General features: G+C 37.9%; 1 protein-coding gene across 1 annotated transcript in view; it reads left to right on the top strand.

Moving 5' to 3' along the window:
• Positions 1-12,164, top strand: part of LOC118804401 (sushi, nidogen and EGF-like domain-containing protein 1) — a 23,296-nt gene extending 11,132 nt beyond the window's left edge. Inside the window, exons 2-3 of the mRNA XM_036564907.1 lie at positions 11,293-11,432; positions 11,523-12,164. Of these exons, the coding sequence (XP_036420800.1) occupies positions 11,293-11,432; positions 11,523-11,852 (470 nt within the window). The 3' untranslated portion in view covers positions 11,853-12,164. The remainder of the gene's footprint in view (positions 1-11,292; positions 11,433-11,522) is intronic.
• Positions 12,165-12,569: the final 405 nt, after the last annotated feature.

Genomic DNA, 12,569 nt, shown 5'->3' with positions numbered 1-12,569 from the left:
GGAACTCGACAGCCCAGACAAATGGGGATGTGCACGTTTATATGATGCTGAAAGTCACCTGTGACTGAAACACTGCTAATAGCATGTAACACCTTCACAAGCACAAATAACAGCTGTGATTCTATTTGTCATGGACTGGACATGTTTCTGGGTGTCGGCAACATCAATGTTCAGCCACTCACGCGTCAAAGAATTGCCTTTACTGGTGTCTTACTCGTTGTTCAAGGTCATCCCACAGACTTTCAAGAGGATTAGAATCTGGGGATTTTGTGGGCCAGTCCAGATGTGCGAACGCTCCTGAATGTTCATCATGACAATCAGTCACATTTGAAGCTCTGTGAATGCGAGAATTGTGATCTTGATATACAGGAATAGGAATGTTATGTTCCTCGATAAGATGATCGTTCATGCACTGAAAATGTAGGATACATAAAGATTAGACATGAGACAGAATCTGATACCTCAACACATCACTGAGTTCAAGAGGAGGAGGTACGAGTCTCTGGACAGTTTAAACAGAGATTAAACAATCGTCATCCGTTCACTGATAGTCAGATAGTCATACACTGATGTGGTCACTGTATTCTCTCTCTCGCTCCCTCGCTCTCTCTCTCTCTCTCTCTCTCTTGCTCTCTCGCTTTCTCTCTCTTTGATAGACATTGTTGCCAGTCATTGACTGACACTGTATCCAAAGAACACCTTTATTCTGAGAACGATGCATTGAAAATGAAAATGATAACTTTGATATGTGGCTGTAGTTCTAGCCAGAAGTGGAAAGTGTCAAATTACATTTACATTTACAACATTTACTCATTACGGTACTTTCTGAAGTTTAATGAAATCATAATTCATTTGTAACTTTAAGTCTTTTGTTTATAATATACTGTGATTTGTTTTCTGTGAGTGCTGTCATTGTATTATGGCCACTCAAATCATTACGCATCCAACTTGTTTTTCTCAGTCCTATAATCACTGTTTAGCAGGTGTGGATATCTGCCACTGCTACAAGCCTTCAGTTCATTATCAGCACATCAGATAAAAGATGTAACTCTGGGCATTTCAAAGTGAGATTCTTACCTGTAGAGTGTGTTGATTTCTTTTCATTGAAAGCCAAAAAACAAATTTGCAAAAATGCCGTTTTTTTACAATGCTTTTTCACTACAAAAGCTGACATGGCCTCCATGAAAAAGTCTATCATTAGTTCAGTGCATCGAGTCATTATATGTAAGACATAAATGGACCATAATCGTTTTTCTTGCCTGTCATGGCCGTGTGCTTTGGCCTAGAATGATTTGGCTGAGGTTCCTCATGTTTGCATATCCCAGCTGTCTGATTTCATCTCAGTGTGGTCTTATTTTTTGGGTCCGCTGGCTGTGCCAGTATGTTTCAGCCTTGGATAATTAATGTTGAGTTTACTGTGTTTTTCCCCCATCTTTAAACATTCCAGAGGTCTGATTTGAACTCTGATCAAAAATGCCTGTGATGAGCTGATGTGTGCTCTATACTGAAGTGGGCTGCAGTGTTGAACCCTACATTTTGGTTGATTGCTATTATTTTGATTCATCATACAGGAAAAGCGTTACAGGATGAGCTGGGCACAGCTGTCAGGAATAGGCTATAACATGACTTAATGACACTGTGAGACATTAGCACATTTGGAAATTGCATTTACCAAGTTGGCCCCCCAACCTTTTATGAAATCTACCCTAAAAATGTCTTTCTGTCTACACCACTGAAGCTGCACGTACACACTGCCTACAGCCATTTCAGCACTTCTGCCTTATAGCAAAATAAATGTAAAATAAACAGTCAACCTCAAAATAGAACTCACAGTTTCTGTTCTCTATACTCTTTGCATCTCTCAAACAAACTGAATACATTTGCTTTTCCATCAAAGTACACTTAAAAATATGCTTTTATGGTTCTTTAATAAAGAAAATGGGTCTATATAGACCCATGAACACTCAAAGAACCCTTTGTATGATTAAAAGCTTCTTTGCATCATAAAGGTGTTCTTCAGATTGATGCAGAATGTGCTTTAGATGGTTCTATATAAAATAGCACCCAAAAGGGTTCTTCTATTGTTACAATGGTAAGCTTGTAACCATCAAGCAAATGCAACTTCATGTAAATATGAAAATGAAAAAGGGTTTTTGAGTGTTCATGGTTCTAGCTAGACCCATTTTCTTTACTAAAGAACCCTCAAAGAACCATCTCGGGAGCCCATCCTCCACTGCTCAACACCAGACAGCACAAAATATAACAGAGAATGAATAGAGAATAAGATATTACAGTATAAAATACTGAAAACAGAGAATAAGGAAAAAAGAAACCAGCCTGTGACTGGACAGAAGTATTTAGATAACAGGGAAAACTAATTACCAAAGACTCCACTAAACAAATGGGTTTTTAGCCTTGAGTAAGGCTGAGTCTGAGTCCTGAACACTGACTGGAAGATTATTCCAAAGCTGGGGGGCTTTGTATGAGCACCTTGTATAGAACACCTTGTGATCTAAGTAGGCATGATGGTTCATAATAAGAGATAAGTTAACTCAGGTACTGAGGGGAGGAGCCAAAGTAGTGTTGAAAAAACTGGCCTGATATGGTTAAACTTTCTGGTTCTTTTCTTCTCTCCTCACTACATATGAAAAGATGTAAAATAGAATACTCTCAGTTGGCTAAGGTGTAAAGCATGCTGCCTCTGGACTGGAGCAGTGGAACCGTATTCTGTGGCGTGATGAATCAAACTTCTCTATCTGTCAGTCTGATGGACGAGTCTGGGTTTGGTGAATGCCAGCAGCATGTTACCTGTCTGGCTGCATTGTGCCAAGTGTAAAGTTTGGTGGAGGAGAAATGATGCTATAGGGTTGCTTTTCAGGGGTTGGCCTAGAACCCTTAGTTCCAATGAAGGGAAATCTTAATGCTTCAGCAGTCCAAGACATGTTGGCCAAATTTATGCTTCCAACTTTCTTTGGAGAAGGTCCTTTTCTGTTCCATCATGACTGAGCCCCAGTACAAAGGAATGCCCATAAAAGTCATGGCTGGGTGAGTTTGGTGTGGAAGAACTTGACTGGCCCACACAGAGCCCTGACCTCAACCCCATCAAACACCTTTGGGATGAACTAGAACAGAGATTTTAAGCCAGGCCCTCTCGTCCAACATCAGTGTCTGACATCACAAATGCTCTCCTGGGTGAATTGGCAAACATTCCCACAGACACTCTCCAACATCTTGTAGAAAGCTTCCCAGAAGAGTGGAAGCTGTTATAGCTGCAAAGAGAGACCAACTCCATATTATTGACTATGGATTTAGAAAGGAATGTCAAAAAAACTCCTGTAGGTGTAATGTGTAGGTGTCCCAATTGTCCTTGTAGTGTATATAAACCTGGTACTTTTTTGTGCATTGAAAATGTAGAATTAATAAAGACAACACATGAGGCACAATGTGATATGTGATCTCATATGAGACAAAAGTCAAAAGAGATGAGGCAAGGAAAGGGGAGGTGACTTATCAGAGGGAATAAGGTGAAGGGGGACATCCTGACATAAAGTGCCCAAATATATGCTATTATAAAGAGAAATTTAGTGTAATTACAACATAAAACACAACATATTTAGATTTTACTGTATTACATATGAATAGAAGAATTACATATAAAAAATGTGAAATCATTGTTGTGACATCTCTATGACACTTCCTCTTCACCATGTCACATCAAGGAGGAGGTCTCTAGACAGTTTAAACAGAGATCAAACAATCGTCTTCAGTTCATTGATGGTCAGTCAGTCGTACACAGACGTGTTTCAGGAATAGCATCTATTATTAATGTACTTTGATTAGTCAGAATGAGAATCATCTCAGTGATCCTCCTTTTCTCTTTCACAGCTAGTGAGTCTTTACTTTCTATGCTTCTTATTTTACTACTTACTACACCCATAAATTCACTGTATTTTCTTATATTTCTCTCTCGTTCTCTCTCTTTCTTTTTGAAAGACGTTCCCTTACATTGTTTGTATCAAAAGTTGAGTAACATTTTTATGAGAATGCTGTGTTGAAAATTGAAATGATAACTTTTATAAGGAACTTGTGGCTGCAGTTCTAGCCCAAGGTGGGAAATAGCAAGATAAATTTAGGTGACACTGCATTAAAAACAGACATTATTCTCTAGTGGAAATCACTGCATGGACTCAGAAACATCTTGGAAAACCACTGTCTTTGAAAACACTGCATTCACAAATGCAAGTTAAACTCTAAAATGCAAAGAAGAAACCATATATAAACAAGATCCAAGAATGCTGCCACCTTCTCTGGGCCTGAGCTCATTTAAAAAGGACTGAGCGGATTTGGAAAAATGTTCTGTGGTCCAACAAATCAACATTTAAAATTCAACATTTAAAATATCAGTGCACAGTTCAAAAGCCATTAGTGCACATGGCATTGGTGATGTGCATATCTGTGAAGGCACCATTAATGCTGAATAATATATATACATGTTTTGGCAGCATATGTTACTATCCAGACGACATCTTCAGGGAAGGCTTTGTTTATTTAAGCATGACAGTGTCAAACCGCATTCTGCACGTACTACAACAGCATTGCTCTGTATTAAAAGAGTCTGAGTGCTAATCTGGCCTGCCTCCAGTCCAGATATGTCTCTCACTGAAATATTTGCCATGTTATGAAATGAAAAATATGACAAAGGAGACCCCGAACTGCTTAGCAGCTGAAATCCTATATCAACCAAGAATGAGAAAACATTTCACTTTCAAAACTACAGCAGTGTCTCCTCAGTTCCCAAATGATTACAGAGTGTTGTTAAAAGAAGAGGTGATGAAACACAGTGGTAAATTTGCCTCCGTCCCAACTTTTTTCAAACGTGTTGCTGGCATCAAATTCAAATGGGCATATATTTTTCAAAAAACAATAGAATTTTTCAGTTTCAGCATTTGATTTGTTGTCTTTGTAGTATTTTCCTTTAAAATGTGGTTTACATGATTTGCATATCACTGCATTCCATTTTTACTTACGTTCTACACAACATCCCAACTTTTTTGGAAATGGGGTTGTATATCAAGTTAAAGCCTTTCCTCTGTTCCCTTGCTTTATTCCACTCATAGATGTAGTTTTGTTTTCATTTCATTGTAGTTTAGCTCCAGTACAAACACACTGCACTCTCCTTGCAACCCGGAAGGGTAAGCAGTTTAGAAAATGTTTGTGTTTGTGTGTAGTTTAGCTGTTGTGTAGCCAGATGGTTCTAATGATGTCCATAGCTACCTAAAAGACATTAACTATTACTGCGTAAATTTGCAAATGCTATGGTAGATGACTACCTGATCAAAGGAACTTCCACTGACCCTGGTGGAGGAATTCTCCAACCACTTACAGCAGACAGGTTTAGTTTCAGCTCTAATAGTTAAACAAAGGTGAGAATCGGCCCACTGTACTAGAGCCGCCTTTGGCAGGCTTATTTAGGTTCCAAAAATTAATCAGAGATGGAGGAGCTGTTTGTTCAAAACCTCCACCCCACCACAAGCCATTATCTAGGGGTCACAGCTTGTCCCTATACCTCATGCAACAAACAACTTTGTGACTCGGTTCTAAGAGGGTTCGCTAAACATTGGCAGGCCTTGAGCAAATGGACAGAGTCCCCCAGTGTCTTCAGTCTTGATACTCGGTCCCTTCCCATGGAGCTGGAGGGAGCAATTGGCACCAACCTACTAAATTCCAGCAATTCTCATGACCTTGATTAGAATGCTCCCAGCCACTATGGTCTAGTAAAATCTAGAACTTCTCAGATATCAGTAGAAATCATTTTATCCCTGGACATTGTCAGAGCCAGTTTCCGTCCAACCGCCGAACCTGAAAGAAAGGCAAGAACAACGACATCCTTACCTAAACACTCACCCCTGTGGTGAACCACCTTGCAAAATTAACCTGTTGCCAATGGAAAGTTGTGATGTCCTAATTCTAGCCATACAAACTTGGGGAAAGTGTAGCAGAGTTGAGCCCAGACAAAGCCTTGGAGTAGGTTGACTGAGTGACACGGTGCAAGTGAAACCGTCATCCCTTCTGAACCAGCCAACATGGTCTGCAGTCTCCAGCAGAGAAAACATGACTTGACCATGGTGAAGCCCCAGGCCAGCTCTTAATGCTCAGTTTTGCCCTAGAAGAAGCTTGACGAGAAGCTGCCTGCTGAGACCAAGCATTCAGACATGTATTCTGCATAAGTGGAACAATGCCAACCTATCACTCGCCATCGTGGTAAGGCTTGAAAATCCATGGTATCTTCAGGTTGGATGCCTGGTCCGCTTCTGCTAGCCTTCCTCTGAAGCTGGACCAATTCAATGTCGGCATACTTGCACCCTTTAGTTTAACAGTCTGTCTCAACCAGAGACCCATTTATTGTTACACCCTAAATTACTTCGTGTACTTGTTTTCCTATATTAGCTCCACATTTGCCAACCTGTAGATTTTACCAATTATTGCATGATTCATTTATCTTGTTTATTTATACTAGTTAATAAACAAGCCAGTTATTTGTAAACAATATGGTTTGTGGTTGATCATTTCTGGCTGAAAGAGTACTGACCTTTCTTAGCTAGATGTGAGATCAAAAGTTGTGTATGTGGAACAGAAGTAAAATGGGCTAAAGTGCTATGAATTCTATTTAAACCGCTCACATTTTGCTTCAACTGATATGATTACGTTTTTTGCTTTGTTACATATATTTGTGTATTCTGATGATCTTATGTCATTCAAAGCATTGTTGATCTTTTGTATGGTTCTGTTTTGCCCCTCCCCTCCATTTTTGTTCTTTTGTATTATACATGTCCTCCCACTACAAAGGACAGCCTAATTGATTTGTGAACTATGTACTACAACTAATAAAGCTTAAATAGTCATTCAGTGATGGGCGGAGTGGCCAAAATAAATAATTAAATGGATAAAAAATTCTACCTTTATTATTTTTTTTTCCCAAAAGAAAAGCTGCATGTTTTCCTATTTCATAACATTGTTTTGAAATAAAAAATGAAAAGTCTGGAGTCAAGACAGGGGTAACACTTTACATTAAGGGTCGCTAATCAATCATTAAATATATAATAATCAACTATTAGTTTCCCATTATTTAGTTATTAGTTAACTCTTCATTAAGCATTAGCTATTACTTAGTAATTGATTAACCACTTATCAAATAGTAATTAAGTACACTGTTAGTTGATAAGTTAGTTTGTCGTTAGTTTGTGGCTTACTCACTCATTATCTGTGTGCTAATTGCTGCTTATTACATTGTTAATTAACTAATAAGTATCTTTCTTCATATAAAGAAGTAACATGATAACTTACTAGCACTTATGTGTTAATCCAGCTAATTATCTGTTAATTAACTTTCCATCACCTCCATATATTCAGTTGCTTCACTTTTCTCACTTTGGTTCTTGTTCATTAAAGATGCTTATGGTCACATCTGACCGTAAGATGAGCGCACACAAATTCATGGACGGTTTTGTTATTCATCACGTTCATCTTGGCATATCTGTACTCATATCTGGTAGGAGTGCATGCAAATTTGGGCATAAATGCTGGATATGTGGCTAATTAACCAAAACTATTATCAACATAATCTGTAACATCAAAAATAAGAACAACAATAGAAAATATCAATAATACTAATTTGTGTGCATGACAGTCCAGTACAAAAGTGGATGTACTTACTTTACATGCACATTGATATAAACAAGTGCTGCAACTATTTCATGTTCCATTTAAAGACACATTACACTGTGCTTTTGTTTCATACTACTGACTCACAAACACAGCTTCGGTCATACACTGCAATAATACAGCATTTATTTTAGGGAATTAACTACACTAAACAATCACTCTACTATGTTAACAACACTGAGTATTTAGTTTTATTTCACATTTTATTTTTTCCAGTTGTTTTCATTTTAATACTATTAAGTTTGGTCAGCAGGGGAGGAGTGCACTCACTGCTGGACATCAAGCTCCATCCACGAGCACGGCCATTAGCTTTCATGCCAAACACTGCCGTTTTATTGGCTGGCTACTGAAACATCTGCATAAATTAGGGTGTGCTTCATGTAAATGATATGTAAATGAGGTGCTGGTAGGCTGGTTTCATGCACCGAAGCGGATTTATCATTTATGCTCAAATCTCCACTTGTTTCTACATCGTACAAAATTGTTATGAATCAGACGCAGAGCAGTTCAAACCTTATAAAAGGCAAAAAAAGTGTTCTTTTTTATGTAACTTTGATGGTTAATAGCCATTAATTCCACTCAACCATTCATTGCTTCTTAAATTCCTCTTACTTAATCATTAATTACTGCTTTTGTGTCCCTCCAAGTAAAGTGACAACACAAAATCAGTAATTAATGGTCAAGTAAGAGGAATTTAAGAAGTAATTAATGGTCATAATGTAAAAATCTAATGGCCATTTTCTCATGATAGTGCACAAAAACTAACATATGTCTGTTGTAGCTCAGTATTTGAGCATTATAGTTCACTCCTAATGCTTAATCCGGACGTAATCACGACTCTTTGTGAAAAGGGCCCACAGCCATTAGATCTTTACATTTTGACCATTAATTACTCCTTAAATTCCTCTTACTTAACCATTAATTACTGATTTTGTGTCCCTCCAAGTAAAGTGACAACACAAAAGCAGTAATTAATGGTTAAGAAAGAGGAATTTAAGGAGTAATTAATGGTCAAAAGGAAGTGAATGGAAGCTCTGATTTAACTGTAAACACAGCTGAAATGCTGTGTGTGGTGCAGCCCTGCTTACTGCTGCTGCAGCTGCTCACATCAAGCCGTGTCTCTGTAGTTGAACAACATGCCAGCGATTTCTGTAATATTTCTGTTTTCAAAAGAAATTAAAGTTCTTCTATGTAGTATGAATTTGGTAGACGTTGTTTAGCTGTAGCTAGGTTAGCTAGCAACGCTAGAAGCCATTTCTAACTGTAGCTGTGTTCCCAAAATAAGGAAGCTAGTTAGCTTTCATCAGCTGCTGCCTCCAGCCGGCTAACGTGGAGCAGGTTCTGTGACACATTTAGCTACAGGATGCAGAGACTTCTGACATAAACACAAACAAAAACTTTTACATGTAAAGTCTATTTGATAGACATCGTTTAATCTGTATTAGCTTACGGTAGGTTAGCAGGCTACAGTCGCTAATTAGCTAGCCTACCATTAGCAGTTTGAGGAGCACCAGCTTCGTATGAGTAGCAAACTTTAAAGCTAAGTTAGCTCTAACGCTAGCTATGTTAGCGATCTGCCAAAGAGCATTATTCTTATAATTTCATGGCAATTTTTGAAGCAGCACTTCAGAAAACATCCACCTTTCACTGCTCAGTCAAAAACGAGACTCCTAGCTGAAAAAAAACATCTGAAAAAGCTGCTTCATGTTAGCCGGGCTAGTCTGGTTAGCAGTAGCTTCTAGCCAGTATAGCTAGCTTAATATAAACAGAGTCTATAACATCCATGCTACATATAAAAGTTCTTCTTTTGAAAACAGAAGATTACAGAATCGTTGGCGTGTTGTACAAAGACACAGAGGCTGCTTGATGTGAAGCAGCTGCAGCAGAACTGCAGTAAAAACAACATACAGCATTTTAGCTCTGTTTACAGTTCAATCAGCGCCTCTGTCCACTTCTTATTCTCGCTGTTTGTCACAACCGTGCAGGAAAACTACAGTACAGCTGCTGGAGCTCAGAGTCTGAGCAATACAGTTCACTACTAAACATTTTGACATCGCGTCTGCAGTAGCTCTATGGAGAGGAAGCGAGTTTTACCCTGCTAATGCTTAAACCGGAAGTAATCACAGTAATCACGTCAAAGTTACGTAAAAAAAAAACACCTTTTTCTTGCCTTTTATAAGGCATGAACTGCTCTGTGTCTGATTCATAACAACTTTGTAGGATGTGGAAACAAGTGGAGATTTGAGCATAAATGATAAATCAGCTTCAGTGCATGAAACCAGCCTACCAGCACCTCATTTACATATCATTTACATGAAGCACACACTAATTTATGCAGATGTTTCAGTAGCCAGCCAATAAAACGGCAGTGTTTGGCATGAAAGCTAATGGCCGTGCTCATGGGTGGAGTTTGATGTCCAGCAGTAAGTGCACTCCTCCCCTGCTGACCAAACTTAATAGTATTAAAATGAAAACAACTGGAAAAAATAAAATGTGAAATAAAACTAAATACTCAGTGTTGTTAACATAGTAGAGTGATTGTTTAGTGTAATTAATTCCCTAAAATAAACGCTGTATTATTGCAGTGTATGACCAAAGCTGTGTTTGTGAGTCAGTAGTATGAAACAAAAGCACAGTGTAGTGTGTCTTTAAATGGAACATGAAATAGTTTCAGCACTTGTTTATATCAATGTGCATGTAAAGTAAGTACATCCACTTCTGTACTGGACTGTTACACACACAAATTAGTATTATTGAAATTTTCTATTGTTGTTCTTATTTTTGCTATTACAGATTATGTTGACAATAATTTTGGTTAATTAGCCACATATCCAGCATTTATGCCTAAATTTACATGCACTCCTACCAGATATGAGTACATATATGCCAAGATGAACGTGATGAATAACAAAACCGTCCATGAATGTGTGTGTGCGCTCATCTTACGGTCAGATGTGACCATAAGCATCTTTAATGAACAAGAACCAAAGTGAGAAAAGTGAAGCAACTGAATATATGGAGGTGATGGAAAGTTAATTAACAGATAATTAGCTGGATTAACACATAAGTGCTAGTAAGTCACGTTACTTCTTTATATGAAGAAAAATACTTATTAGTTAATTAGCAATGTAATAAGCAGCAATTAGCACACAGATAATGAGTAAGTAAGCCACAAACTAACGACAAACTAACTTATCAACTAACAGTGTACTTAATTACTATTTGATAAGTGCTTAATCAATTACTAAGTAATAGCTAATGCTTAATGAAGAGTTAACTAATAACTAAATAATGGGAAACTAATAGTTGATTATTATATATTTAATGATTGATTAGCGACCCTTAATGTAAAGTGTAACCCTTACTAGTATTAAATGGGATCTATATGTTTATTTTAGAGAGAAAAACACCTGGATATTTCTTAAACAAAGCAGTCAGAGTCAAGCATTATACCTCAAAGTCATATGGTATCCTTTTGTCCTGTCAAGAACTGAATGAATACTTTAAAATCTGATCCATTTACTGCTAAAATATGCAATAATGCAGAGAATATATTTTATTCTCTCACAGTTTCTTCAATATCAGACCTATTTTATCCACACGGCACGAAAGGAAACACTTCAAATCCTGGCGCTGATGATGTCAGCTCTGATGCTATTACGTTGCAGAGTCCATTCTCTTTCTTTGGAAACACATACTCTCAGATATATGTAAGTTCCATTACAGCTGAACTGTAAATGTTGATCACAAATCTTTCATCATTTCTCTCTGAAAATGTTTGCTTTTGTTTTTACTTGCAGGTCAACAACAATGGAGACCTAAAATTTAATCAGAATCAGTCTGTTGCTGATGGTGGTAAGACTTTCATTGCTCCATTCTGGACTTGCTTGGATAACAGTGTAGAAGGTGTAATCTCATATAGTCAGTACTCTGAGGGCAGTGTACTCTCACGGGCTACACAGGACATAAACCAGTACTTTCCAGAAGTTAACTTCACTGCCTCTTGGGTTTTTGTTGCAACATGGGATGGAGTGCCATACTGCGAACACCCAGGCAAGGTAAGATGTAAAATGCTTGGCTTTTTGGTGGGGGGTAAGGAAGAAGACAAGGGGAAACAAGAAGGAAAATAAACTTGAGTCATACCTAAAAATGTAAGTTCATTGTGTTGGGAATGAAAAGTCAAACCAAAAGGAATTTCTTTTTCAACAGACAATTACAAGACCATTTTCTTTGAAGAGGTGGCTGGTCTGGTTCAGAGTGTTTCTTTGCATACCACCAATGAATGCAACACAGAGTAAACATAAATACATGAATGAATAAATAAATCTGTAGACTACACCTGGCTTAACACCTTTTTGTACTTCATTTCTGAATTATACTGTTATTTCTCTTCAATCCTCCATACTTCTTCTCTGCATTTTATCATTCGCTTACTTAAAAACAAAAACATACGTTTACATTGATTTAACTAGATTAAGCTATGGTATGATTCACAGCACTGCTGTGTCTAATCCACTCAGACCAGCGCAACACACTACCACCACATCAGTGTTACTGCAGTGATGAGAATGCTCCACGACCCAAATAGTACCTGCTCTGTGAGGGTCCATGGGGGTCCTGACCACTGAAGAACAGACTAAATAACTAACAAAGTATGCAGAGAAACAGATGAACTACAGTCTGTAACTGTAGAACTACAAAGTGCACCTATATAGTAAGTGGAGCTGATAAAATGGACAATGAGCATAGAAACAAGGGGGTGGTGATAATGTTATGCCTGATCAGTGTATATATCATAAAATGACAGGTACAGTTTCCTTTGAAAGTATTGAAATGTCAAGGCGAAT

Source organism: Colossoma macropomum, unplaced genomic scaffold (assembly GCF_904425465.1).
Source record: "Colossoma macropomum unplaced genomic scaffold, Colossoma_macropomum, whole genome shotgun sequence".
Lineage (NCBI taxonomy): Eukaryota > Metazoa > Chordata > Actinopteri > Characiformes > Serrasalmidae > Colossoma > Colossoma macropomum.
Note: the sequence above shows the minus strand (reverse complement) of the source record. Positions and strands in the feature narration are given on the sequence as shown.